At 45.8% G+C, this 26,845-nt stretch overlaps 2 protein-coding genes across 2 annotated transcripts; both read right to left on the bottom strand.

The window, feature by feature from the left end:
* Positions 1 to 900: 900 nt before the first annotated feature.
* Positions 901 to 2,482, bottom strand: LOC125507071 (GDSL esterase/lipase At5g45910-like). Its single transcript, XM_048671760.2, has 5 exons — positions 2,242 to 2,482; positions 1,916 to 2,128; positions 1,682 to 1,830; positions 1,292 to 1,568; positions 901 to 1,203 (listed from the first exon to the last, which is right to left on the bottom strand). The coding sequence occupies exons 1-5, from the start codon at positions 2,480 to 2,482 to the stop codon at positions 977 to 979; spliced, it is 1,107 nt and encodes a 368-aa protein (XP_048527717.2). The 3' UTR covers positions 901 to 976.
* A 23,467-nt stretch (positions 2,483 to 25,949) lies between these two features.
* LOC147971679 (uncharacterized) lies at positions 25,950 to 26,505 on the bottom strand. Its single transcript, XM_087524076.1, has 2 exons — positions 26,398 to 26,505; positions 25,950 to 26,228 (listed from the first exon to the last, which is right to left on the bottom strand). The coding sequence occupies exons 1-2, from the start codon at positions 26,503 to 26,505 to the stop codon at positions 25,950 to 25,952; spliced, it is 387 nt and encodes a 128-aa protein (XP_087380202.1).
* Between the last annotated feature and the right edge of the window lie 340 nt (positions 26,506 to 26,845).

Raw genomic sequence — 26,845 nt, 5'->3', positions numbered from 1 at the left:
GTCAAACTTTCTTTTTAGTTCTTTTCTTTCTTTCTTACATGTTATATCACTTGACTCTTCGGTAAGTCTCACTACACCCTTTTTATTTATGTCCAACCATGGCACTTTTCTATGTGCGCTTTTTTTATGTTATGACAAAGAAAACATAGAGCATGGAAATTTATTTATATTAAGATCATGACAAATTAAATCTAAAAAAAGATCATGGCAAATTACATTCTAGATTTTGGTAATTTTTCTGCATGGCAATTTTAATATATTTTAAACTAGAAATATTCAGTGTGTGATTTTTATGTTATGATAGCAAAAAATATAGAGCATGGTAATTATTAAGAGCGTAGCATTTTTAGTTTTTTGCAGTGGAAGGAAAATTTTATTGTTTCGATACACACATTTGCCATGATTTGGTCTAGAGCATCATGGCCGCGAGCTGTGAACTTTTTTCTTGGATATACATATTAATTTGTTGCTCAACTTTGTGTTTTTTCCCTTCTTTTTGAATATCACGGGTAACTCAATTTTTTTAGTCCGCAGAATGTCACGGGTAACTCAATAGTGGTAATGTTATGGCCCCAAATATACTTTAGACTCTTGTATGCATTGGCACTGCTAATGCAGAGACTGAGGATAATAAAAGGTTGCACTTTCTTGGATTTGTTATAATAACTGGACGCTAGCCCGCCGAGTATAAAGCCATTGAGTTATACCATGAGTTTCAGAAGTACAGCATGCAACAATAGCTAGTCTCTGTAGTTAGTCGCTGCTGAAAATTACTGTCAATTTGCCTCGGGTCGTTTCAGTTCTCTCCCCCCTCTAAAAACAACTCGTCTTGGTTTCAAAAAAAAAAATCGTCTCAAATCAATTGTCTAAAGCTAACTTTTATTGATTCCTTCTAAAACATGGTATTAACATGTTCGTGAACCGTGGAACTCTTTACGACACCTGTAACGGTTTTATTCCGGGCTCCTCTCTAATACTAGTTATTAGCATTCAGTATGGGCGGATCGGCGTAAGGACCGGAGAGCCACCCTTTGGCGACGTGGCGGTACGTGGCCTCCGTGAAGTGAGTCCCGTCCCAGCTCACAAACGCCGAGGGATTCTTGCAGGCGGCCACCCCCGGTTGGCTGCACACGGCGCTGATGTTCCAGTTGTACTTCCCGCCACCTCCGCAGCAAGCCCGCAGAACGTCGCCGCCGGCCACTCCTGCATGCAGATCGGTCACAAAATCTCAGATAACTCAGTGGCCATGCACATGCAACCCATGCACGCAGAACTTCTTTTTCTTACGTACCGAACCGGCCAGGGTTTCGGAGGATGTCGATGATCGGGTTGTAGAAGTCAGCCTTGATGACCTTGGCATGCGTGTACTTGCGCCTCAGACCGTCGATCGCATCACGGAGCTGGGTGTTGTGGTACTTGGTCACGCGGTCGACGTCGCTTAGGCAGCCGAGCTGGTCGAACTCCTTCGCCTTGTTGAGCTTCACGCGGGTCGCCAGCAGGGACGGCGAGCACCCGATCGGCGGGATCCCCGGCAGGACCACGTAAGTTGCACCTCCTTTGATGAGCACCTGTTGCACCAAGGTAATTAAGTTGACTAGTTTAGCGCCGTGTCACAAAAATGGTGTGTTGTGTACCAAAAAACTGAAGCATAACTAAAGAAATTGCAAAATGTATTACATACATCGACGGCATTGGCAATATTTTGCACAACTTGAGGTACATAAGCCCTCACTTCGCCTTCAGACTTCCCCGCAGCCCATGCCAGGTTGTAGTCGTTCACTCCAAACTCCCCGACGACGAAGAGGGTTTTCTTGAAGCATTCACTTGGTCCTACGTATCAAGCAGTTTCTCGGTATGTGTGTAACAGCCAAGAATTAAGCACTGTAACGGCTAGACAAGGGAGCGTGTCGCAGACCTGCCGTCTTGCAAAACGATGGCTTGAGTTTCTCGAACCAGTCCAGCTGCACGTTCAGAGAACTGTTTAGAAGCTTGAAATTAACATATTTGTTCCTCTCGAAGAAGTCGGCGTTGAGCGACGTCGCGCCGCCGACAGCGAAGTTGACGCCCTTGGAGACGTCAGGGCTCTTTTGCAGGGAGGGTCGAAGAAGAGGGAGACCAAACTCCTCGGCTGGTACCAAACCAAAAGAACAAGGTACATGATCAGTTATTCAAATTCCATCTAATCAAATTTTGAGCAAAGTGTTCACTTGACTCAACGAATTATCTGATAGTTCAACTTACCGATGAAATCGATGGTGACTCTCCCGTCGCTGAAGCGGCCATTGGGGTGGCCAAAGAAGGACTTGCCGTAAGGAGGCTTGTTATTGAACACAGGCACATCCGGAGTAGCCAAGATAAGCAGGTTGCCGGTGTCGATGTTGGAGTCGCCGAGGGCAAACAAGGAGGTGAACTTAACCCTGTCGGCGCTCACGCCTTGGAGACAGAAGAGGGCGAGAAGTGAGAATACGAGGGTAAGCTCCATGGCTGCAAAAACGTGGATTGCTGAAGAAAATCAGAGGCGCCCGAGGGCTAATTATAGTAGACGCTGCCCTCTGCTGATATGGAGTTACCATGCGTTATTTTAGGAAACAGTCAATGGAGTTACCATGTTTTTCTTTTGGGAAACCAATGGAGTTACCATGTTAATTAAGGTGGGAGCTCCTAAACTGATACGGGCCAGGAGGTACTAATTGAATAAGATTGAGCAACGATTTTGCACTTATACTATACAAAGACAGTATAATTGCTGGCACAATATTTTGCACGCAATCACCGTGATTACATGACAAATATGGATTTTAGCTGCCAAATGAATCAGCACTTACTCTCTTTTTTTTGCACTACTACAAACACAATATAATTGCTGGCACAATATTTTGTACGCAATCGCCGTGATTACATGACAAATATGGAATTTAGCTGCCAAATGAATCAATACTTCCTCCGTTTTTATTTACTCTGCATATTAGAGTTGACTGAAGTCAAACTTTGTAAAATTTGACCAAATTTTTAGAAAAAAGTACAAACATTTTCTATAAAAAATCTATATGATGTGAAAGTACATTCAATAATAAATCTAATGGTATATGTTTGTTATTGTATATGTTAATATTTTTGTTTATAAATTTGGTCAAAGTTTACAAAGCTTGACTTTGACTAAAGCTAATACGCGGACTAAATAAAAACGAAGGGAGTACTTACTTAATAAAACAAAAATTATTGATTTACCAAAGATGACACTAGTCAATGTGTACGTGCAATGCACGTTAATTTGAAAATATATTAAGTGCATGCGGATATTAAGTAGAATATTATTTGTGTGTTATTATGTAATTAGCACTATAATTGGTATGAAATTAACTGCACGCTAAACGTATTGAGTGCTCGACATTGAAGCAGTCTAGGTCGTTGGATTGCCATGATTTAATGGGCGAGATTAATTGGATCTGCCTCTTTATGTCTTTATATTGGTATAGATGATTTCATTTGCTAAACCAGCAAGACGTGTGTGGTTTTCAATGAAAACCGGTGAAAGAAAACCAAAGGCGGGAGAAAAAAAGTTAAAACAGAGAGGACATACATAGTGTGGGTTGGACACTCTAGGTTACTATCAACCTAATAGCAACCTTTTCTGTTTGTAAGTATTGCACCAGGGCACATTTTACTTCTAATAGGTCATGAATTATAGATAAATAAAAGAATCATTCTGAGCGAGTACATAATAGTTGTCCATTTTTTTTAATCGGCTTTAGGGAAAGACCAAAGATCTTTCGCCAGAAAAATTCCGAAAGAGAAAGAACTCTCATTGATATCTTCATGCTCGGTCCGATTTTGTAGTATGTTTTGGCCAAAGAAAACCCCACTTCATGGCACGATTGCCAGAATCTTTTAAGAAATGTTGTTTTAGGGCATCTTTAAAGCAGACTCTCAAACCTCCCGCAAGTGTCCGGACAACCATTCAACGACGTCCCATATTAGTCCGCGGACCAATCCGGAAGTCGGTTTTTTGGCAAACCGGAAGCAACCCAAGGGACTTTGCGGGAGTCTGGACAACTAGCCACCACTAGTGCAGGCAGGTCCTATACAAACTGTTTGGTCCTATACAAACTGTTTTTACCCCCTGTTGGTGTCCTGAATTAGTGGGTGCTTGTCACGTTGGCCCTATGGAGATGGGTCAGGCCGAAGACTAACCGAAGATAGACAAGTGGACCATGCTAGCCCTCGCCTACACTTAAAGCATATTTTGAATAGTTTGCATGTTTATCCCTACATTGTAACCAACCATGTGTAAATCCTAGGTACCCCCGACGTCTATATAAGACGCGGGGTTTAGTCCATAGAGGCACGCATTCTCATTCGCAAGGTGTACAAAGCTTAGACACTCATACAATCTCGAGGTAGATCAATTTGTACTATATACCCCATCACAATCAATATATAAGAAGAAGGATGCAGGGTTTTACCTCATCAACAGGGCCCGAATCTGGGTAAAACATCGTGTCCCTACTTTCCTTGTTACCATCTATCTCTGATCATCAAGCTTCAGACCCCCTACCCAAGATCTGCCGGTTTTAGCACTGACATTGGTGGCCCATACAGGTCCCGTCAGGTGATCACGAGAGCTCGGTGGTAGGTCTTCGGATCGATGACAACATCGGCTGTGGGGATATCTTTTGTCCCCGACCCACTCTTTGCTTTAGGAAGCGGCGTACTATGCGCTGACCCCGTTGGCACCTCGGCCAGGTGGAGAGTCTCGCCCAAGCCAAGCCCTTCGATTTGGCAATCTGGAATATGCCGCGGATGCCCGTGGCAAGCTCGTCTTCTCGGGTTGGGTTTCTGATCAGCTCGAGGATTCTTCGCATGTCATTGCCCACGAACCAGATTCGATCTTGGAGCAGGCCCATGACGAGATCCACTCCCCGGACTTGGCCTCAAGGATCTGAACATTACCTCGCCAGCTTAGACATCAAGCCCCTCCGGTGAGGCTTCTGAGGCAGCGTTACACCGCACCCCAGCTGATCTACAGGTAAGCTCCCCCTACCGTTAAGAGATGGGCGAGGCCAAACTCTCTGTTGTAAACAAGATGTTAAGCAGAATCCAGAACCTTACGACGCGTTTGGTTTGCGCTCAGGTAACGTATTCGACTTGGGTATCGGGAAGCTTCGTCTTCAGACTATTTTTACCGAATACGAGATATGTTTGTTTCGAGCGTTCGGCTCCTGATTTTCTAATCACCTTCGGTCCCGCCGTTTTCCGCTTCGCGAGCGCATGTATCGGAAGACGCCGCTACCTAATACATCGTGGGCCTACCAAACGCCGGATTCTGTTTCAGAAAGCGCTGTAATCGGAAGTCGTGACATTTCCGTTGAACCAAACGCGTTGTTAGACTCTCGAACGACCAGACTTCGGTCTACGACAAGATCAAAGGAGAGTCCAAAGACACGAGAAAATTCATCGCACCCGCCACCCACGAAGTCGTTACTGTCAAATATAGAACTGACATATCGGACCACGCCTATGAAAACACACCAATTCAAACGAAGTTGCCAGCAATCCATCACAGGACGTGCTCCCGATCACCGCCGAGGAGACTCAAAGTCGAGCAGTTCCCTCCACCCAAGACGTTTGTATCTTGGACAATACAAGTGATGAGGAGGAACCCAATGATTATGATTATTATCCGGAGACCAAGGATGATTTAACCCTCAGATCCGATGACTTCGATGTCCCCGAGGAGCCGTTCACCGACCTTCGGCTACAGGCTTTCCACCGGCGGTTTATTAGTACCGCCAGAAGAATGAAACAGAAGTCCGAATAGCTTCAAGGTGAGCAGGATAGACTAAATGACAAATGGACCGAGGTCCTTATCGCTGAGCAGGAGTTCAAACAAAGGGGGATTTGCTCTCCTTAGTTAGCAGATTCTTCTTAGTTAGATTCGCAAAATACTTTATTAGGATCAGCTACTAGTTCTCGTCAATGAGCACCGCCAAGCGGTCTTCACTGGCGTGCTTCTCCTTGACCGTGGAGTCGACCTTAACGGAAGTTGCATCATCGGAGGAAGGCATAACCACGAAATCGATCGGTGCTAACACCTTTCATCACACAATGAAAAATAAGATAAGAATTAACAACAAAGATTAATTCTAAGCAAATTTACCAAGGTTGTTGTATATATGGTGGACACTCTCTCAAGGTATCACGTGATGAACTGGCCCAGATCAACCGTCAATGTCAAAAGTCAACTTTTTTCTCCAAGAAGAACTGTTACAAATCTCATCTCTCTTGTGGTTGTATATATGGTGGACACTCTCCTGTGTATTTTGACTTCAGTGATGGTCAAGTTGGGTGAGTCCATCGTGCATTGCATAGGTATTTCATAGGACAAACTCGCCCAGATTGACCGTCATCATCAAAACTTGATTTCTTTCCTCCAAGAACAAATCTCACCGACTTTCATGATGGTCGCTCTTTCTCTCCTCTTTCTGCTTTACCAAGATCTCAGAGAAAGAGCGACCCCCTACGAAAACTGAAGGAAATATGCCCTAGAAGCAATAATAAAGTTGTTATTTATATTTCCTTATATCATGATAAATGTTTATTATTCATGCTAGAATTGTATTAACTGAAAACTTAGTACATGTGTGGATACATAGACAAATATAGTGTTCCTAGTATGCATCTACTTGGCTAGCTCGTTAATCAAAGATGGTTAAGTTTCATAGCCATGGACATGTGTTGTCATTTGATGAACGGAATCACATCATTAGAGAATGATGTGATGGACAAGACCCATCCTTTAGCTTAGCATAATGATCGTTTAGTTTTTCTGCTATTGCTTTCTTCATGACTTATACATGTTCCTCAGACTATGAGACATTAGAGAATGATGTGATGGACAAGACCCATCCGTTAGCTTAGCATAATGATCGTTTAGTTTTTCTGCTATTGCTTTCTTCATGACTTATACATGTGTAACGCCCCGAGACCGTTGCGCCAGGTGTCTTCCAGTTATTCGCTGTTGTTGCCTTGTCATTCGTTTGCGTGTTGCATCCTTGTCATGTCATCTGCATTGCATCATCATGTTTTCAAAACTTGCATCCGTCCGGGTTCCCCAATTCCGTCCGTTGTCCGTTCTGAGCCCAGACACACTCGCACGCGCCCGCGGCACGTCCGAAATAGTATTTTATAAGTGGCCAGGAAATGTTCTCGGAATGGGTTGAAAGTTGGCATGTGGTGTTGTTATGTTGTAGGTAGGTCGCCTTCCAAGTTTCATCGCATTCGGAGTTAGTTTGATAGCCCAACGGATAAATATGGCGACATTATAGTCGGTCTAACGTCGGATGTTTTCGGTCTCCGAAAACAGTCGCCGGGCCTCTCCTCTTCTCTCTTCTCAGCCCATTGCCTTCTGCACTACCTCTCACCTCCAGGCCCTACCTAACATCTCTCATCAACCCGCGACCCTCCTCGCGCGCGCACCCGAAAGCTGTCCCGGAACCGACCCGGGCAGTCGTCACCGTTGGATCCGGATCATCCCCAAACATCTACAAAATATCTCCGTTTTATTATTTGATCTCCCTAGCCTATTTATCCGGGACCATCCGATTAAGATCGGAGGGACCAAATGCCCTTAAACTTAGCCTTTTTGCTATATATAGATCAAACTCTATCCAAACCCTAAAATCTAGGAAGTTTGTCCTGCTGCCGCCGCCGCACTCATCTCCCAAATCCCCATCGGGATCCACCCCGATCCATCCCATCGCACCGCCGCAACCCCACCAAACTTCACTTGGCTTTCGTGCCCAGCCAATCCAGATCGAGAGGGGTTCGATCCCCAGCCTTCCCGTCCTCCTCCTTACCTCGTCGCTGGTGAGCGTCGTCGTCGGACCAAAACGGCCAGGCCAGTACCCCGCCGATGCCCCTCTAATCCCCTTCTCTCTTTGTTCCTCTCTCACATGTTCTCGTTTCTTGCTGCGAGGAGGAATCTCCATGGCCAACCGGAGCTGCGTCGCCGCGCCCGAGCTCTTCCGTCCACGCCAAGCCGTCGCCGTTCTTTCTCCGGTGCCCCATTCCCGTCGGATTTGCTCGAGCCCGCCACCACTGCGCCTCAAGCCTCTCCCGCCGGAGCCCCGCAGTCCTGCGCCGTCGCCTCCTCTGCATCGAGCGGGAGGACGACAAGCAGTGCTTTCCCTACAGCCGAGCTCCCCGTGACCTGAGGCTGTCGTCTTCGCCCGCGCTGCCACCATTGATTGGATCCGGCCGGAGCTGCTCATCCGCCTCACCTCCTGTCCTGGCTGCAAGCCACCGTCGCCCAGATCCTCCCCGAGCTCCAAGTTCTAGCGCCGCTGACACTACTGCATCTCCGCTGCAACCACCGTGGCGCTCGAACTCATGCAGCTTCGGGGCCAGCGCCGTCGCCTAGAGTTTCTCCGCCCGTAGTCCCCTTCGTCTCGTCCGCGTCGCTGGCGCCCCGCCAAGTCCTTCAAGCCACCGCCAAGTTCGCCGTCGTAGCTCTCCTGCATCGCCGCTGAACCTGCCACTGCTTCGCTCGAACAGGGAGGAGAACGCGTCTTCCTCTCCTGGCTCGGTTCGGCTGCACGTTGACCGGCCCAGCAACCGGCCTCTCTCCCGACTGGGCCTCAGCCCAAAGTGAGCAGCACCCTTTGTTTTTTTTTCCTCCTGTTGGGTCCAGCCAGTTTCGGCCCATGCTGTATTTTTTTCCCTGAACGATTTTCCTTTTTTTTCCAGAGAACCCAGTTTTACAGGAAACCCCCTAAACTTCATGCATTTAATAACTCTCAAAACGTGCATCCAAATTAAACAAACTTAATATGAAAGTTGCTTAGAATTTTGTGTAGTTTCATAATATGTCTTTTTCATCCATGTCTAAAATGTTTAAAATGATGTTTGTTTAAATTTGCTTAAATAACTTATTAAAATGATTTAATTCATAACTTAATAACCGTAGCTCGGTTTTTAATAAACTTTATATGTAAATGGGGTAGAAAAATGCCTAGTTTAACATGGTGTACTTGCTTTGCATGTTTAACAACTCTAAAATTGTGTTTAGGTCAGAACAGTACCAAACCTAATATTTGCATATGGGGTTTTGCCGGAGTTGTTGTTCGTTGTTTCCGGCCTCATTTGAACTTGCCTAGATAGGTAGTTTTGTTGTGCTTCACCCTTGCCATGTTAATCAACATTTAATATTGTTGGGTACATAAGCGAGATCAAACTAAATAACTTGAATGTGGTGTTTCATCAATATGCAACTCGTTGCATATTGAGCTCCACTTGATTTGTAGGATTGCTTGTGCACTTTGCCATGCCATGTATCATTAAACCGGTCATGCATCATACTTGGTTGTGCATCATGCCATGTCTATGTGGTGGTTGTTTACTATGTTGTTTGCTCCTTTCCGCTTGTGCTTCTTCGGGTTAGTTTCGATAACGTCGCGTTTGTGAGGATTCGTTTGACTTCGTCCGTTTGTCTTCTTCATGGACTCGTTCTTCTTCCTTGCGGGATTTCAGGCAAGATGACCATACCCTCGAAATCACTTCTATCTCTGCTTGCTAGATGCTCGCTCTTTTGCTATGCCTATGCTACGATACCTACCACTTGCTTATCATGCCTCCCATATTGCCATATCAAGCCTCTAACCCACCTTGTCCTAGCAAACAGTTGTTTGGCTATATTACCGCTTTGCTCAGGCCCTCTTATAGCGTTGTTAGTTGCAAGTGAAGATTGGAGTTTGTTCCATGTTGGAACATGGATATTTTGTTGGGATATCACAATATCTCTTATTTAACTAATGCATCTATATACTTGGTAAAGGGTGGAAGGCTGGGCCTTATGCCTGGTGTTTTGTTCCACTCTTGCCGCCCTAGTTTCCATCATACCGGTGTTATGTTCCTTGATTTTGCGTTCCTTACACGGTTGGGTTATAATGGGAACCCCTTGATAGTTCGCCTTGAATAAAACTCCTCCAGCAATGCCCAACATTGGTTTTACCATTTTCCACCTAGCCTCTTTTTCCCTTGGGTTCCGCGGATTCAAGGGTCATTTTTATTTAAACCCCCCGGGCCAGTGCTCCTCTGAGTGTTGGTCCAAACTAGAGCCCTGTGCAGCGCCCCCTCGGGGAAACTCGAGGTTTGGTTTTAGTTGTATGGAGCGCTCATCTAAGTGTGCCTTGAGAACGAGATATGTGCAGCTCCTATTGGGATTTGTCGGCATATTCGGGCAGTGTTGCTGGACTTGTTTTACCATTGTCGAGGATGTCTTGTAACCGGGATGCCGAGTCTGATTGGATTGTCTTGGGAGAAGGAATATCCTTCGTTGACCGTGAGAGCTTGTGATGGGCTAAGTTGGGACACCCCTGCAGGGATTTGAACTTTCGAAAGCCGTGCCCGCGGTTATGGGCAGATGGAAATTTGTTAATGTCCGGTTGTAGAAAACCTGAAACTTATCTTAATTAAAATGCATCAATCGCGTGTGTAACCATGATGGTCTCTTCTCGGCGGGGTCCGGGAGGTGAACACGGTGTTGGAGTAATGCTTGAACGTAGGTTGTTCTAGGATCACTTCTTGATCATACTTTCTCGACCGTGCTTTGCCTTCTCTTCTCGCTCTCATTTGCGTATGTTAGTCACCTAATATGCTACTCGCTTGCTGCAGCTCCCCCTCATACCTTTTACCCTACCTATAAGCTTAAATAGTCTTGATCACGAGGGTGTAAGATTGCTGAGTCCCCGTGACTCGCAGATTACTTCCAAAACTAGCTTGCAGGTGCCGATGATACCGTGCAGGTGACGCAGCCGAGCTCAAGGAGAAGCTCGATGAAGATCTCGTTCATTGTGTTGTTTTGTTTCAGTTGATCAGTAGTGGAGCCCAGTTGGGACGATCGGGGATCTGTGTAGCATTTGGGGTAGTCTTATTTTATTTTGGTTCCGTAGTCGGATCTTGTTTGTTTTCTGGATGTTGTAATGTTATATTCATGTATTGTGTGAAGTGGCGATTGTAAGCCAACTATGTATCTCCTTTCGTATTCATTACATGGGTTGTGTGAATATTACCTCACTTGCGACATTGCTTACAATGCGGTTATGCCTCTAAGTCATGCTTCGACACGTGGGAGATATAGCCGCATCATGGGTGTGACAACATGTTCCTCAGACTATGAGATTATGCGACTCCCAAATACCGGAGAAACACCTTGTGTGCTATCAAACGTCACAACGTAACTGGGTGATTATAAAGATGCTCCACAGGTGTCTCTGATGGTGTTTGTTGAGTTGGCATAGATCGAGATTAGGATTTGTCACTCCGAATGTCGGAGAGGTATCTCTGGGCCCTCTCGGTAAGGCTCATCACTATAAGACATGCAAGCAATGTGCCTAATGAGTTAGTTACGGGATGATGCATTATGGAACGAGTAAAGAGACTTGCCGATAACGAGATTGAACTAGGTATGATGATACCGATGATCGAATCTCAGGCAAGTAACATATCTATGACAAAGGGAACAATGTATGTTGTTATGTGGTTTGACCGATAAAGATCATCGTAGAATATGTAGGAGCCAATATGAGCATCCAGGTTCTGCTAATTGACCGGAGATATGTCTCAGTCATCTCTACATAGTTCTCGAACCCGTAGGGTCCGCACACTTAATGTTCGATGACGATTTGTATTATGAGTTTATGTGATTTGATGACCGAAGGTTGTTCGGAGTCCCGGATGAGATCACGGACATGACGAGGAGTCTCGAAATGGTCAAGACATAAAGATTGATATATTGGAATGCTATATTCGGACATCGGAATGGTTCTGAAGAAGTTCAGGTATTTTCCGGAGTACCAAGAGGTTACCGGAACCCCCCGGGGAGTTGATGGACCTTAGTGGGCCTTAGTGGGAAGGAGAGGCGGCAGCCAGGAGGTGGCGTGCGCCCTCCACCCCCAAGCCCAGTCGGAATTGGACAAGGGGTTGGGGGCACGGCCACCCTCTCCCTTGCTTCCCTCTTCTCCTTTACGTGGAAACCTACTAGGACTTGGAGTCCTAGTAGGATTCCCCTTCTCTCGGCGCGCCCTAGCCTGGCCGGCCGGGCTCCCCCTCCCTCCTTTATATACCCGGGCAGGGGGCACCCTAGAACACACAAGTTGATCTTTTAGCCATGTGCGGTGCCGCCCTCCACAGTTACACACCTCGATCATATTGTTGTAGTGCGTAGGCGAAGCCCTGTGTCGATAACTTTGCCGTACCTTCGGTACTTGGATCGGTTGGATCGCGAAGACGTTCGACTACATCAACCGTGTTACTAAATGCTTCCACTTTCGGTCTATGAGGGTACGTAGACACACTCTCCCCTCTCGTTGCTATGCATCTCCTAGATAGATCTTGTGTGATCGTAGGTAAATTTTTTGTAATACTGCGTTCCCCAACAGTAGCATCCGAGCCAGGTCTATGCGTAGATGTTATATGCACGAGTAGAACACAATGAGTTGTGGGCGATAATAGTCATACTGCTTACCAGCATGTCTTACTTTGATTCAGCGGTATTATTGGATGAAGCGGCCCAGACCGACATTACATGACCGTGTTCATGAGACTGGTTCTACCGACGTGCTTCGCACACAGGTGGCTAGTGGGTGTCTGTTTCTCCAGCTTTCGTTGAATTGAGTTTGACTACACCTGGTCTTTGTTGAAGGTTAAAATAGCACACTTGACGACAAATCGTTGTGGTTTTGATGCGTATGTAAGAACGGTTCTTGCTAGAAGCCCGTAGTAGCCACGTAAAACTTGCAACAACAAAGTAGATGACGTCTAACTTGTTTTTGCAGGGCATGTTGTGATGTGATATGGTCAAGACGTGATGATATAAATTGTTATATGAGATGATCATGTTTTGTAACAGTTATCGGCAACTGGCAGGAGCCATATGGTTGTCGCTTTACTGTATGAAATGCAATCGCCATGTAATTTCTTTACTTTATCACTAAGCGGTAGCGATAGTCGTAGAAGCAATAGTTGGCGAGACGGCAAACGATGCTACGATGGAGATCAAGGTGTCAAGCCGGTGACGATGGTGATCATGGCAGTGCTTTGGAGATGGAGATCAAAGGCACAAGATGATGATGGCCATATCATATCACTTATTTTGATTGCATGTGAGGTTTATCCTTTATGCACCTTATTTTGCTTAGTACGGCGGTAGCATTATAAGATGATCTCTCACTGAATTTCAAGATATGAGTGTTCTCCCTAAGTATGCACCGTTGCTATAGTTCGTCCTGCCGAGACACCACGTGATCATCGGGTGTGATAAGCTCTACGTTCACATACAACGGGTGCAAACCAGTTTTGCACACGCAGAATACTCGGGTTAAACTTGACGAGCCTAGCATATGCAGATATGGCCTCGGAACACTGAGACCGAAAGGTCGAGCGTGAATCATATAGTAGATATGATCAACATAGTGATGTTCACCATTGAAAACTACTCCATCTCACATGATGATCGGACATGGTTTAGTTGATATGGATGACGTGATCACTTAGATGATTACAGGGATGTCTATATAAGTGGGAGTTATTAAGTAATATGATTAATTGAACTTTAATTTATCATGAACTTAGTACCTGATAGTATTATGCATATCTATGCTGTTGTAGATAAATGGCCTGTGTTACTGTTCCATTAAATTTTAATGTGTTCCTAGAGAAAGCTAAGTTGAAAGATGATGGTAGAAACTACACGGACTGGGTCCATAACTTGAGGATTATCCTCATTACTGCACAACAAAATTACATCCTGGAAGCACCGCTAGGTGCTAGGCCTGCTGCTGATGACTACTCGATAGTTCAGTGTGCCATGCTTTATGGCTTAGAATTGGGACTTCAAGGACGTTTTGAATGTCATGGATCATATGAGATGTTCCAGGAGTTGAAGTTAATATTTCAAACAAATGCCCGGATTGAGAGATATGAAGTCTCCAATAAGTTCTACAGCTGCAAAATGGAGGAGAATAGTTCTGTCAGTGAACATATACTCAGAATGTCTAGGTACCACGACCACTTGACTCAACTAGGAGTTAATATTCCTGATGATAGTGTCATTGAAAGAGTTCTTCAATCACTGCCACCAAGCTATAAGAGCTTCGTGATGAACTATAATATGCAAGGGATGGATAAGGCAATTCCTGAGCTCTTGGCAATGCTAAAGGCTGCAGAGGTAGAAATCAAGAAGGAGCATCAAGTGTTGATGGTTAACAAGACCATTAGTTTCAAGAAGAATGGCAAAGGGAAGAAGGGGAACTTCAAGAAGAATGGCAAGCAAGTTGCTGCTCAAGTGAAGAAGCCCAAGTCTGGACCTAAGCCTGAGACTAAGTGCTTCTACTGCAAAGGGACTGGTCACTGGAAGCGGAACTGCCTGAAGTATTTGGCAGATAAGAAGGATGGCAAAGTGAAAGATATATTTGATATACATGTTATTAATGTGTACCTTACTAATGCTCGCAGTAGCGCCTTGGTATTTGATACTAGTTATGTTGCTCATATTTGCAACTTTAAACAAGGGCTATGGATTAAGCGAAGATTGGATGCGCATGGGAAATGGTTCCAAAGTCGATGTGATCGCGGTCGGCACGCTACCTCTACATCTACCTTCGGGATTAGTTTTAGACCTGAATAATTGTTATTTGGTGTTAGCGTTAAGCATGAACATTATATCTGGATCTTGTTTGATGCGAGACGGTTATTCATTTAAATCAGAGAATAATTGTTGTTCTATTTATATGAGTAATATCTTTTATGGTCATGCACCCTTTATGAGTGGTCTATTTTTATTGAATCTCGATAGTAGTGATACACATATTCATAGTATTGAAGCCAAAAGATATAAGTTTAATAATGATAGTGCAACTTATTTGTGGCACTGCTGTTTAGGTCATATTGGTGTAAAGCGCATGAAGAAACTCCATGCTGATGGGCTTTTGGAATCACTTGATTATGAATCACTTGATGCTTGTGAACCATGCCTCATGGGCAAGATGACTAAGACTCTGTTCTCGGAACAATGGAGCGAGCAATAGACTTATTTGAAATAATACATACTAATGTATGCGGTTCGATGAGTGTTGATGCTTGCGGCGGGTATCATTATTTTCTAACCTTCACAGATGATTTGAGCAGATATGGGTATATCTACTTGATGAAACATAAGTTTGAAACATTTGAAAAGTTCAAAGAATTTCAGAGTGAAGTGGAAAATCATTGTAACAAGAAAATTAAGTTTGTATGATCTGATCGTGGAGGTGAATATTTGAGTTATGAGTTTGGTCTTCATTTGAAACAATGTGGAATAGTTTCACAGCTTATGCCACCTGGAACACCACAGCGTAATGGCGTGTCTGAACGTCGTAATCGTACTTTATTAGATATGGTATGATCTATGATGTCTCTTACTGATTTACCGCTATCATTTTGGGGTTATGCTTTAGAGACGGCTGCATTCACGTTAAATAGGGCACCATCGAAATCCGTTGAGACGACACCATATGAACTGTGGTTTGGCAAGAAAGCCAAGTTGTCGTTTCTTAAAGTTTGGGGCTGTGATGTTTATGTGAAAAAGATTTAACCTGATAAGCTCGAACCCAAATCGGCGAAATGTGTCTTCATAGGATACCCAAAGGAGACTGCTGGGTACACCTTCTATCACATATCCGAAGGCAAGATATTCGTTGCTAAGAATGGATCCTTTCTAGAGAAGGAGTTTCTCTCGAAAGAAGTGAGTGGGAGGAAAGTAGAACTTGATGAGGTAATTGTACCTTGTCCCTTATTGGAAAGTAGTTCATCATAGAAATCAGTTCCAGTGATTCCTACACCAATAGTGAGGAAGCTAATGATGATGATCATGAAACTTCTGATCAAGTTACTACCAAACAACGTAGGTCAACTAGAGCAAGATCCGCACCAGAGTGGTACGGTAATCCTGTTCTAGAGGTCATGTTATTTGACCATGACGAACCTACGAACTATGAGGAAGCGATGATGAGCCCAGATTCCACAAAATGGCTTGAGGCCATGAAATCTGAGATGGGATCCATGTATGAGAACAAAGTGTGGACTTTGGTTGACTTGCCCGATGATCGGCAAGCCATAAAGAATAAATGGATCTTCAAGAAGAAGACTGACCCTGACGGTAATGTTACTGTCTACATAGCTCGACTTGTTGCGAAAGGTTTTTGACAAGTTCAAGGAGTTGACTACGATGAGACCTTCTCACCCGTAGCGATGCGTAAGTCTGTCTAAATCATGTTAGCAATTGCCGCATTTTATGATTATGAAATTTGGCAAATGGATGTAAAAACTTCATTCCTTAATGGATATCTTAAAGAAGAGTTGTATATGATGCAACCAAAAGGTATTGTCGATCCAAAAGGTGCTAACAAAGTGTGCAAGCTCCAGCGACCCATTTATGGACTGGTGCAAGCCTCTCGGAGTTGGGATATACGCTTTGATAGTGTGATCAAAGCATATGGTTTTATACAGACTTTTGGAGAAGCCTGTATTTACAAGAAAGTGAGTGGGAGCTCTGTAGCATTTCTGATATTATGAAATTTGGCAAATGGATGACATATTGTTGATTGGAAATGACACTGAATTTCTGAATAGCATAAAAGGATACTTGAATAAGAATTTTGCAACCAAAGACCTCGGTGAAGTTGCTTATATATTGGGCATCAAGATCTTTAGAGATAGATCAAGATGCTTAATTGGACTTTCACAAATCACATACCTTGATAAAGTTTTGAAGAAGTTCAAAATGGATTAGTCAAAGAAAGGGTTCTTGCTTGTGTTGCAAGGTGTGAAGTTGAGTCAAACTCAATGCCCGACCGCTGCAGAAGATAGAGAGGAAATGAAAGTCATTCCCTATGCCTCAGCCATAGGTTCTATCATGTATGCAATGCTGTGTACCAGACCTAATGTGTGCCTTGCTATTAGTTTAGCAGGGGGGTACCAAAGTAATCCAGGAGTGGATCATTGGACAGTGGTCAAGAAATTCCTGAAATACCTGAAAAAGACTAAGGATACTTTTATCATTTATGGAGGTGATAAAGAGCTCGTCGTAAATGGTTACGTCGATGCAAGCTTTGACACTGATCCGGATGACTCTAAGTCACAAACCGGATATGTATTTTTATTGAATGGTGGAGCTGTCAGTTGGTGCAGTTGTAAGCACAGCGTCATGGCGGGATCTACGTGTGAAGCGGAGTACATAGCTGCTACCTCTTGAGCATGCGTTGGTTTTCCATTGAAGAGGAAAGGTTGATGCAACAAAGTAGCGTAAGTATTTCCCTCAGTTTTTTAGAACCAAGGTATCTATCCAGTAGGAGACAACGCACAAGTCACCTATGTGATAGCCTGGCTTATTAGGGATGATAGACTACTCATATCAATAAGGAATTCCTTCTTTTCCGGGAGCCCATTTGGACAGAACTCCAAATTTAAGCGTGCTCAGCCTGGAGTAGTGTCGGGATGGGTGACCGACCGGGAAGTTGCTCCCGGGTGCGCATGAGTGAGGACAAAGTGCGCAGAAAAGACTAGTATTGATCTGTGGGGCCAGTCTAGATCCCGCCAGGAGTAACGACCACCGGCGGGTGTGTCCGGGGCGTTACAAGTTGGTATCAGTGCTGACCCTCACGGTTACACGGATGGTTGCGGACAGGTGTGTGGTCATGTTGTTCATGATGTTTGTGACCCGTCGTGGCACACGGCATGGCACATGTACTGGACTGGAAGCACAGACGTATGTGCCAAGAGGGAACGTTCCTGTGGCCCAACGAGGACATCAATTCCTCTGAGTGGGGATGTATGTGATAGCCTGGCTTATTAGGGATGATAGACTACTCATATCAATAAGGAATTCCTTCTTTTCCGGGAGCCCATTCGGACAGAACTCCAAAGTTAAGCGTGCTCAGCTTGGAGTAGTGTCGGGATGGGTGACCGACCGGGAAGTTGCTCCCGGGTGCGCATGAGTGAGGACAAAGTGCGCAGAAAAGACTAGTATTGATCTGTGAGGCCAGTCTAGATCCCGCCAGGAGTAACGACCACCGGCGGATGTGTCCAGGGCGTTACAACCTAGTACCTGCACAAACAATCAGGAACCTTGCAACCAACGCGATAAAGGGGTTGTCAATCCTTTCATGGTCACTCGCAAAAGTGAGATCTGATAAAGATAGTAAAGTAAATATTTTTGGTATTTTTGTTGTATAGATTGGAAAGTAAAGATTGCAAAATAGTAAACGAGATGCGATGTAAATAAAAGAGATGCAATATAATAAGAAAGAGACCCGGGGGCCATAGGTTTCACTAGTGGCTTCTCTCAAGATAGCATGTATTACGGTGGGTGAACAAATTATTGCCGAGCAATTGATAGAAAAGCGCATAGTTATGAGAATATCTAGGGAATGATCATGAATATAGGCATCATGTCCATGTCAAGTAGATCGAAATGATTCTGCATCTACTACTGTTACTCCACACATTGACCGCTATCCAGCATGCATCTAGAGTACTCCCTCCATTTTTGTATACAAGGCCACTATCTCAGATTACATGTACCTAGGTAGAATTTAATGTGTGCTTTGCCATCCAACTCTTCTTTTCGTTTACCGTGAACATTAACACCCCGCATGCAATCCTTCAGGTGGCGAACAACAATTTTTAATCCCGCGCACAACTCTCTCTCTCTCTCTCTCCCGCCGCTTTCACTCGTTGCATGCAGCCATGCAGAGCATGCATTGGACGTCCGAAAAACGGGCTGCAAATACTTGCCCGCGCCATCTTTTGCTCGTCCGCGCCATTTTTTTGCATATTCTCGCCCGCGCCATCTTTTTCTCGTCCGCGCCATCTTTTCCAAAGGTTCGCGGGCGCCAAACACTGACCTGTTTTACCATTCAGATTCAACTTTTTTGTACTCCATTATCACACTTAGTCGTCACACTTAAACAAGAGTAGCAATGTTCATAAATCCACAAGACTAAAACATGACTCATAACTTGAACAACGCAAGATTAAAGGAAGAGTAGCACAGTTCATAATCCAACAATGGAATCATACTTCAAACTTGACAACACAATGATCGAAGACATGAAAGAGGAGACTACTTCTCATCTAGGAGCTCAATATCAATGGAATCCGGCACTACCGTATCCGGGTCAAATGTATCAGGTGCATACTCACCTCGCCGGTCTTAGTTTTCGGAGTCCGGAATATGTACCACTTGGGGTGGATACATCTCTGTTACGTCGTCAACGAAGACACCTTCTTCCTCCTCATAGTTATCAAGGTCGTCTTCCATGCCAACGAGGTCTCCGGCCAGCAGAACCTGTGCATGTTCGGTCCCCTTCTCTACGTCAAGCCACCTTCCTAATGCACTCAGAGATCGCATGCTCCATGGTGGCATCTTCTCCGACAACTGTACATCGACGGCGCCTAGCTGCTGGTCTTCTGTCTCTGCGTCAGAGTCGATAAGGCCGGTGATGAAGTCAAACTCGTCGTGGTGGACGGCGGCTATGGCTGCCATGTCATTGCCTGCAGCCCGGCCGTCTCCGACGCTTGAAACAAAGCTGCGACTGCCGCTTGCAGCCCAGCCGTCGACCCCGCTTGAAATGTAGCCGCCGTCGCCTGCAGCTTCCTGTCCTCCGCCGCTTGAAACAGAGCCGCCGTGGCCTGCAGCCCAGTGCCCGCTGCTGCTTGAAACCGAGCGGCAGCCTGCGTGTGACTTGCTGCCATCGCCACTTGTAGCCCAGCCTCCGCTGCCACTGCCTCCACTAGCCATAGGAGAAGAGAAGAAGATGGAATGGACGAGGAAGGAAGAAGGAGAAGAGCGGATGCAAGCAATGAATAGGAGATGAGCGAACGTCTAGCAGAAAGTAGCTAGTGTCATTATCACAGCATGCATGCACGCATTAAACTGGTTTGCTTATATGAGGAAGGATCATTAATTCTTGCCTCGTTTTGTGTTGGTGGCCTTGTATAGATGCAATATGTATTTTTGATAGTGGCCTTGTACACAAAAATGGAGGGAGTATTAAGTTCATAAGAACAGAGTAACGCTTTAAACAAGATGACATGATGTAGAGGGATAAACTCAAGCAATATGATATAAACCCCATCTTTTTATCCTCGATGGGAACAATACAATACGTGCCTTGCTGCCCCTACTGTCACTGGGAAAGGACACCGCAAAATTGAACCCAAAGCTAAGCACTTCTCCCATTGCAAGAAAGATCAATCTAGTAGGCCAAACTAAACCGATAATTCGAAGAGATTTGCAAAGACATCAAATCATGCATATAAGAATTCAGAGAAGAACCAAATAATATTCATAGATAATATTGTTCATAAACTCACAATTCATTGGATCTCGGCAAACACACCGCAAAAGAGTATTACATTGAATAGATCTCCAAGAACATTAAGGAGAACTTTGTATTGAGAATCAAAGAGAGAGAAGAAGCCATCTAGCTAATAACTATGGACCTAGAGGTCTGTGGTAAACTACTCACGCTTCATTAGAGAGGCTATGGTGTTGATGTAGAAGCCCTCCATGATCGATTGCCCCTCCGGCAGATCACCGGAAAAGGCCCCAAGATGGGATCTCACGGGTACAGAAGGTTGCGGTAGTGGAAAAGTGGTTTTGTGGCTCTCTGCGATCGATCTAGGGTATAAGAGTATATATAGGTGGAAGAAGTACGTTGGTGGAGCAACAAGGGGCCCACGAGGGTGGGGAGTGTGCCCTCCTGCCTCGTGGCCGCCTCGTGGTGTTCGAGACATCAACTCCAAGTCTTCTGGTTTGCTTTCGGTCCAAAAAAGATCACGCGAAGGTTTCATTCCGTTTGGATTCCGTTTGGTATTCCTTTTCTCCGAAACTCTAAAATAGGCAAAAAAACAGAAACTGGCACTGGGCCTTCGGTTAAAAGGTTAGTCCCAAAATAATATAAAAGAGCATATTAAAGCCCATTAAACATACAAAACAGATAATATAATAGCATGGAACAATAAAAAATTATAGATATGTTGAAGACGTATCAAGCATCCCAAGCTTAATTCCTCCTCGTCCTCGAGTAGGTAAATAATAAAAACATAATTTTTGATGTGGAATGCTATCTACATAATTATCGATGTAATTTTTCTTTATTGTGGCATGAATGTTCAGATCCGAAAGGTTCAAAATAAAAGTTTATATTGACATAAAAATAATAATACCTCAAGCATACTAATAAAGCAATCATGTCTTCTCAAAATAACATGGCCAAAGAAAGCTATCCCTATAAAATCATATAGTCTGGCTATGCTTATCTCCATCACTGAAAATATTTAAATCATGCACAACCCTGATGACAAGCCAAGCAAAATTTTCATACTTTTGATGTTCTCAAACTTTTTTAATCTTCACACAATACATGAGCGTGAGCCATGGACATAGCACTAAAGGTGGAATAGAATGGTGGTTGTGGATATGACAAAAAGGAGAAGATAGTCTCACATCAACTAGGCGCATCAACGGGCTATGGTGATGCCCATCAATAGATATCAATGTGAGTGAGTAGGGTTGCTATGCAACGGATGCACTAGAGCTTGTTTGACACGAGAAAAATCTCTAAGGACTCCGCGAGAAGGGAAGGGGAGTGTATTTCTCTCTTGCGCCGGGAAAGGGAAATGTAAATATGCGGGCATGCCAGTGTACCGTAGTACACAAAGAAAACAATACGGCAAACGAGTATTTCATTAATCTCATTGGAGAAACAAAATTATGAGATCCCGTAAAGAAAACAAATGCGCTCTGTGGCCTACTAGCACGGCTAGCCTGACTGTGGCGAGTGCGGTCTCCTGGTTCCCGGGGCCTCGGAAGGTTCCCGATTAATTACTCCTGCGGTTGCTCCGCGGCATACCTCCGATTGAGCTATGTGGTCGTCTTCGTCGTCTTTGCTTCGCGTCCTCCATGCATGATGATGGTGATGTGTGTGTGGGCGGCGGCACAGCCCGTGTCCTTGTCGATACACGCGCTGCATGTAGCGTGGCCTTAGCGATGGCCGCACCCGCCCTCGCTGTCGTGCCTCGTCGGTCTTGATGGTGTTGGAGTAGTTGGTGTTGGGGTAGCATGGGTCACACTTGGCTTAGATTTCTCGACGGCCGGTTACTTCATCGGGGTGTGCAAGGGCCTACACCTTGCGGGAGTAATGGTTTGGGGAGATTGCTGTTAGTGTAAAAACGAACACGCGCTTAGATGGGCGTGGCCGAGGTGGTTGGCACCTCGTCTCGGCTAGACGCCGAGTATTCGGCGGTCTACCAAGACAAAGGGGGACGCCTTACAAGGCCGTGGAAAGGTGGCATTGTAGAGTCCGCGTCGCCTTGGACTGGTGCTATGCCAGATGGTGACCTGTACGCCGGCGACACCATGGACCTGTACGCCAAGGACCTGTTCGCCACGATAGGTGCACCTCTCGAAGGAGGGACCGATCTTGTACTGTGTCGCTGCAAACTTTGATTTGACAAAAGATCTGTACGCAATGAAGGGGGAAGCGAGTCCCGGGCCACGTCATCACCGAGCTCCGGCTCCGCCCCGCCGTCTCATCCGGGAAGCAAGACACCAAACCTGTGCATCGTGATCGGAACGCCATGGACCTGTGCACCGGTGGGCCCGTTCGTTGTGACCTGTGCGTCGTGACCTGTTCCCTGGTGACATGTAGACTGCCATGATAGAGCACTGGGGCTAGCGGTTGGGCTGCGTCTTTGCGAGCTCCGGCTGCTCCCAAGTCATCTTCAGCCAAAAATATAACACCTAAAAGAGAAAGACTTCGTGTAGACTAACTCCGACGGTACCAATGTAGTTTTCTGTTCCGGTGAAGTCGTCTCCGGAGGCGGCGATGGGATCACACGAGCATCATCTCAGGTGACCGACACGTATCCTCGGCGTGGTGCATGCATGCTGCATGTGAAGGAGAGAGACAAGAGAAAAGTTAGACGATCATCTCACCATCCGGAAAAGTGAACTTGATGTTCATGTCGATGACGCGGAGGTCCCTTGTGTGTAGATGGATGAACGCCGGCCTCCTCTCCGTGCACGCCGGTGTAGATTTATGAACGCCGGCCTCCTCTCCGTGCACACCGGCATCGTCTCACGTGGTGTCAGGTACTGTGTTTTCTGTGTGATTGATGTGTGCATGCGTGAGTCCTTCCTCTCTGATCGTGCATGGATGTGAAGGGCGGTGGCGTCTACGCGTGCGTGCCTCCGTGCCTCGTCCTCATGTCGTGGAGTTCTGCCTTTATATAGGCAAGGAGCTAGGGCTGGATGATGCGGTGGTGCAGCGTAGGCCGCCGCCAGTTTTCTGTTAGATGAACGCATCGCTCGCAAGATACACGGAGGTGATGATAATCCATTCAAACCGTGAGCTTAAGGTGCATTCTTATCCAATTGCTACCAACCAGACGTACTCGATTTATCATGTATTTTGCTGGCTGTTAGACAGGCCCAAGCAAGACGCATGCATGTGGCTTCAAAAGATAAGCAACCGAGTTGTCAACACACTTTAAACAACGTGTCAGGCAGATTAGAGGGCTGGATGGAATATTTAAATAATATATTTGTGATTGAGAAAGCTAATTAGCATGCAACGCATGCATGCATCAGGCTCAAGTTCACATGCATGAACTATGGCCACCGAACGTGGAGAAAGTTTTTATTTGTACGTGTGCATATCAAATACTACCAAAGTCATTCTTCCTTTGATTCTATGAAAAAACACTATGATATATACTCGTGCTCATAGATACTTTGGCGCCACAAATTCTCGTCGAACAAATGCCCCCTCGCCAAGTTGAGTTCGAGCGCGAAGCGATCAAACTTGACTTGCTAAAAATGTTCGACCGCTGGGCGCAATTTACTTGCAGCCTTGGTGTTTTTTTATTTAAAGATAACGCGGGTAGATCCTTCCGCTTTCTGAGACAACTTGTTGGGCCATGTAGCTGCTATGGCGCCTATCAACGAAGCGATCTCAGCTTACCTCCATTCTGCAGTGCAACACCATGCCACATTTTGGAGAAGTTTTATCGACCTAGTCGCGACCGCCTAGCTGTTGCGGTGTCAGCCGACTAGATCGAAGGGTTTCACAGATTCATGCTAGCCGCACTGGCGCATTGCACTACTCCCGTGATCTTCCAGTGATGATGTAGGTGAGGCGTCGGTAGGCCATCGACAACTCACTTACACCTTGGATAGTGTGTTGCCATGGCATGGCGGGGCAATTTTGATGGTATGCCGGGACGCCATCGGCCTTATGGATGATCAAGGGGTGATGTTGCCCCCAAGCTTCATTGTTGTTGGAGACGGGGTACCGGAGTGACATCGGCACCACCCTTAGGAGCATGCAAGTGTCGCCTTCCGGTGCTCACCATTCATGTTGGTGTAGGTGATTGGTCGTCGGGATGTCATCGGCGCCGCCATGCACGCATGGGTATTTCTGCCACCATGCGAACATGGTGTAGGTCGGTGTAGAGGTTTGAAGTCGGGATATCGTCGACGTTCATGGCGTACGGGTTGGTTGCCCCGGACGCCCTGCGATGTTGGTTGGTGTAGAGTACTCGACGTTAGGTTGTCATCGGCAACACCGAGAAGTACCTCTTCATTGGCTGCAAAAGACGTTGGGGGAGTGCAACAACTAGAAACACCCAACAAAACAAAGTGAACCAAGAGAAAAAGGGAGGTTTGGTTGTTTTTTTTAATGTTGGCTTTCCCGTTATACACCAGCTATAGGTGTGACATCCGAGAAGGCTACCAAAGGACTTGTCATCGAGAGTCGTCGAAATACCATGAAGATTACAACTCAACAACTGCATAAGCCTCGGTGTATGTGTATGAAGACGCCATGTTTCGGGATGCTTCCGAGAGGCAACAGAAATTCATATTCTAGCCCATCATCATGCGGAGGGGCCCCACAGCCCACCATGCCCACTACGCATGCCTCATGAACCCAGAGACTTGGGTATGGTAGGTTCAGGGTAGATGGTTTTGGGAGAACAGCTTGGCGATTTTTCTTCATGCCTTATTGAGGGGTGGTGAACATCTACCTTCCGCCTTCGTTCTAGTGAGTCCCGTATTGCTTGGGACAACTTGACTACTTCTTGGACTCTTGGTGATTTTTTGATTGCTTCTTGGAGATTTAGGATTTTTTTGTGTGCGGATTGATTGATTGGCCATAGACTTTGTGAACTTGCTTGCACTTTTGTGGATTTTGCTTGCACTTCTTGAGGATTCTTCTTCCATGACTTTTCGAAGACCCACCTTAAGAACTTGGAAGGCACGTGTTCACCTCTGTGGACTAAGAAAACCCTCTGGCATTTTATCTGGAGCTTTTGGTGGCGTACCCCAAGGTTGTCATGTGGCTATGCACCGAACCAACCTGCATTGGGCCAGGTAGCACCATGATCTTTTCCTATAGCCTCCCCTAGGATGCGAGCCTCTATGAACACGAAGCATGACAGGAAACATGAAGGACACGGAGTCTCAGCACTCAGAAGTGCCCAAGTAATCATCTCCACAGCCTCTGGAAGCATATGCCTGATACTTGTCGTGCATTGTGGGTGTAGGAGCCGCTCTGCCTGCAACTTGACACATTGTGCCACCCTCTGACAAGTCCTAGGGTAGCCAAAACTTCAATCAACAGAATGACATGGTAGGTGAAAGCTAGTTTTTGTTGTTGTTGGACTGAGTCCATTAAAACTAAGGAGACCAAGAAAATATCCACAACATGTAATGAAGAGTGCATCATGGATCCGATAACCCACTGAAAAGGGTCTCCCCAACGTAAAAAAGGCAACATTTTAAGAAAATATTTTTTAAGGAACCTTCTGTTGATTGGAGGCATAGGCCGGGCTCCCTGGGAATCAACCAGCTAGTATGCACCCCTGTCATAGACTTTCTCGACGACATATGGTCCTTCCCATTTTGGCTCGAACTTCCCCTTCGTCTTGTGCGTGATGACAATGGGTCGACGGAGCACGAGGACCAACCCGCCCTTCCAGAATACGCGCTGCTTGACGAACTTGTCATAGGCTCTCACCATGTTCTGGCGGTAGAGCTCCAGGTTTTGCAGGGCATGAAGTCGCTCCTCTTCAAGGGCGTCGAGCTCCTGGAAACGAAGTTGTACCTGTTCATCTTGGTTGAGTCCTTCCTGGAGAGACACCCGTAAAGAGGGTAGCTGGAGTTCCAGTTACAGTACGGCTTCACTCCCATAAACGAGAGAGAATGGAGTAGCCTGTGTCGGGGTACGGACTGTAATGCGGTACGCCCATAAGGACTCGAAGAGACGATCATGCCAGTCTCTCTTGTGTTTTTGTCACCGTCTTCTTGAGTATCTTGCTGAGCGTCTTGTTGAAGGCTTCGATCGCCCCGTTGGCTTGAGGGTAGTAGCCGGTGGAGTAGTTCCACTTGATCTTGTACTTCTCCATGAACGTGTACATCTTGTTGGACTTGAATGCCTTGGCATTGTCAGAGGTGATGCGGTGTGGAATCCCAAAGGATATATGATATTTTGCTCTAGGAACTTGATGACGTTGTCGCTCTTCACCTCCCGTAGTGGAACGGCTTCCACCCATTTGGAGAAGTAGTCCATCACGACGAGGATGAAACGATGCCCCTGGATGATGAAGGGTCAATGAGGCCGATGACGTCGATTCCCCAAGCATCAAATGGCCAAGAGGGAACTGTAGGATGAAGCGGGACCGGCGGCTGGTGCTTGAAGTCGCCAAGTACTTAACAATTGTGGCATGACCTGGCGACTCGAAGGCA

The sequence above is a fragment of the Triticum urartu genome, chromosome 5A (assembly GCF_056163025.1).
Source record: "Triticum urartu cultivar PI428250 chromosome 5A, HENAU_Tu73, whole genome shotgun sequence".
Lineage (NCBI taxonomy): Eukaryota > Viridiplantae > Streptophyta > Magnoliopsida > Poales > Poaceae > Triticum > Triticum urartu.
Note: the sequence above shows the minus strand (reverse complement) of the source record. Positions and strands in the feature narration are given on the sequence as shown.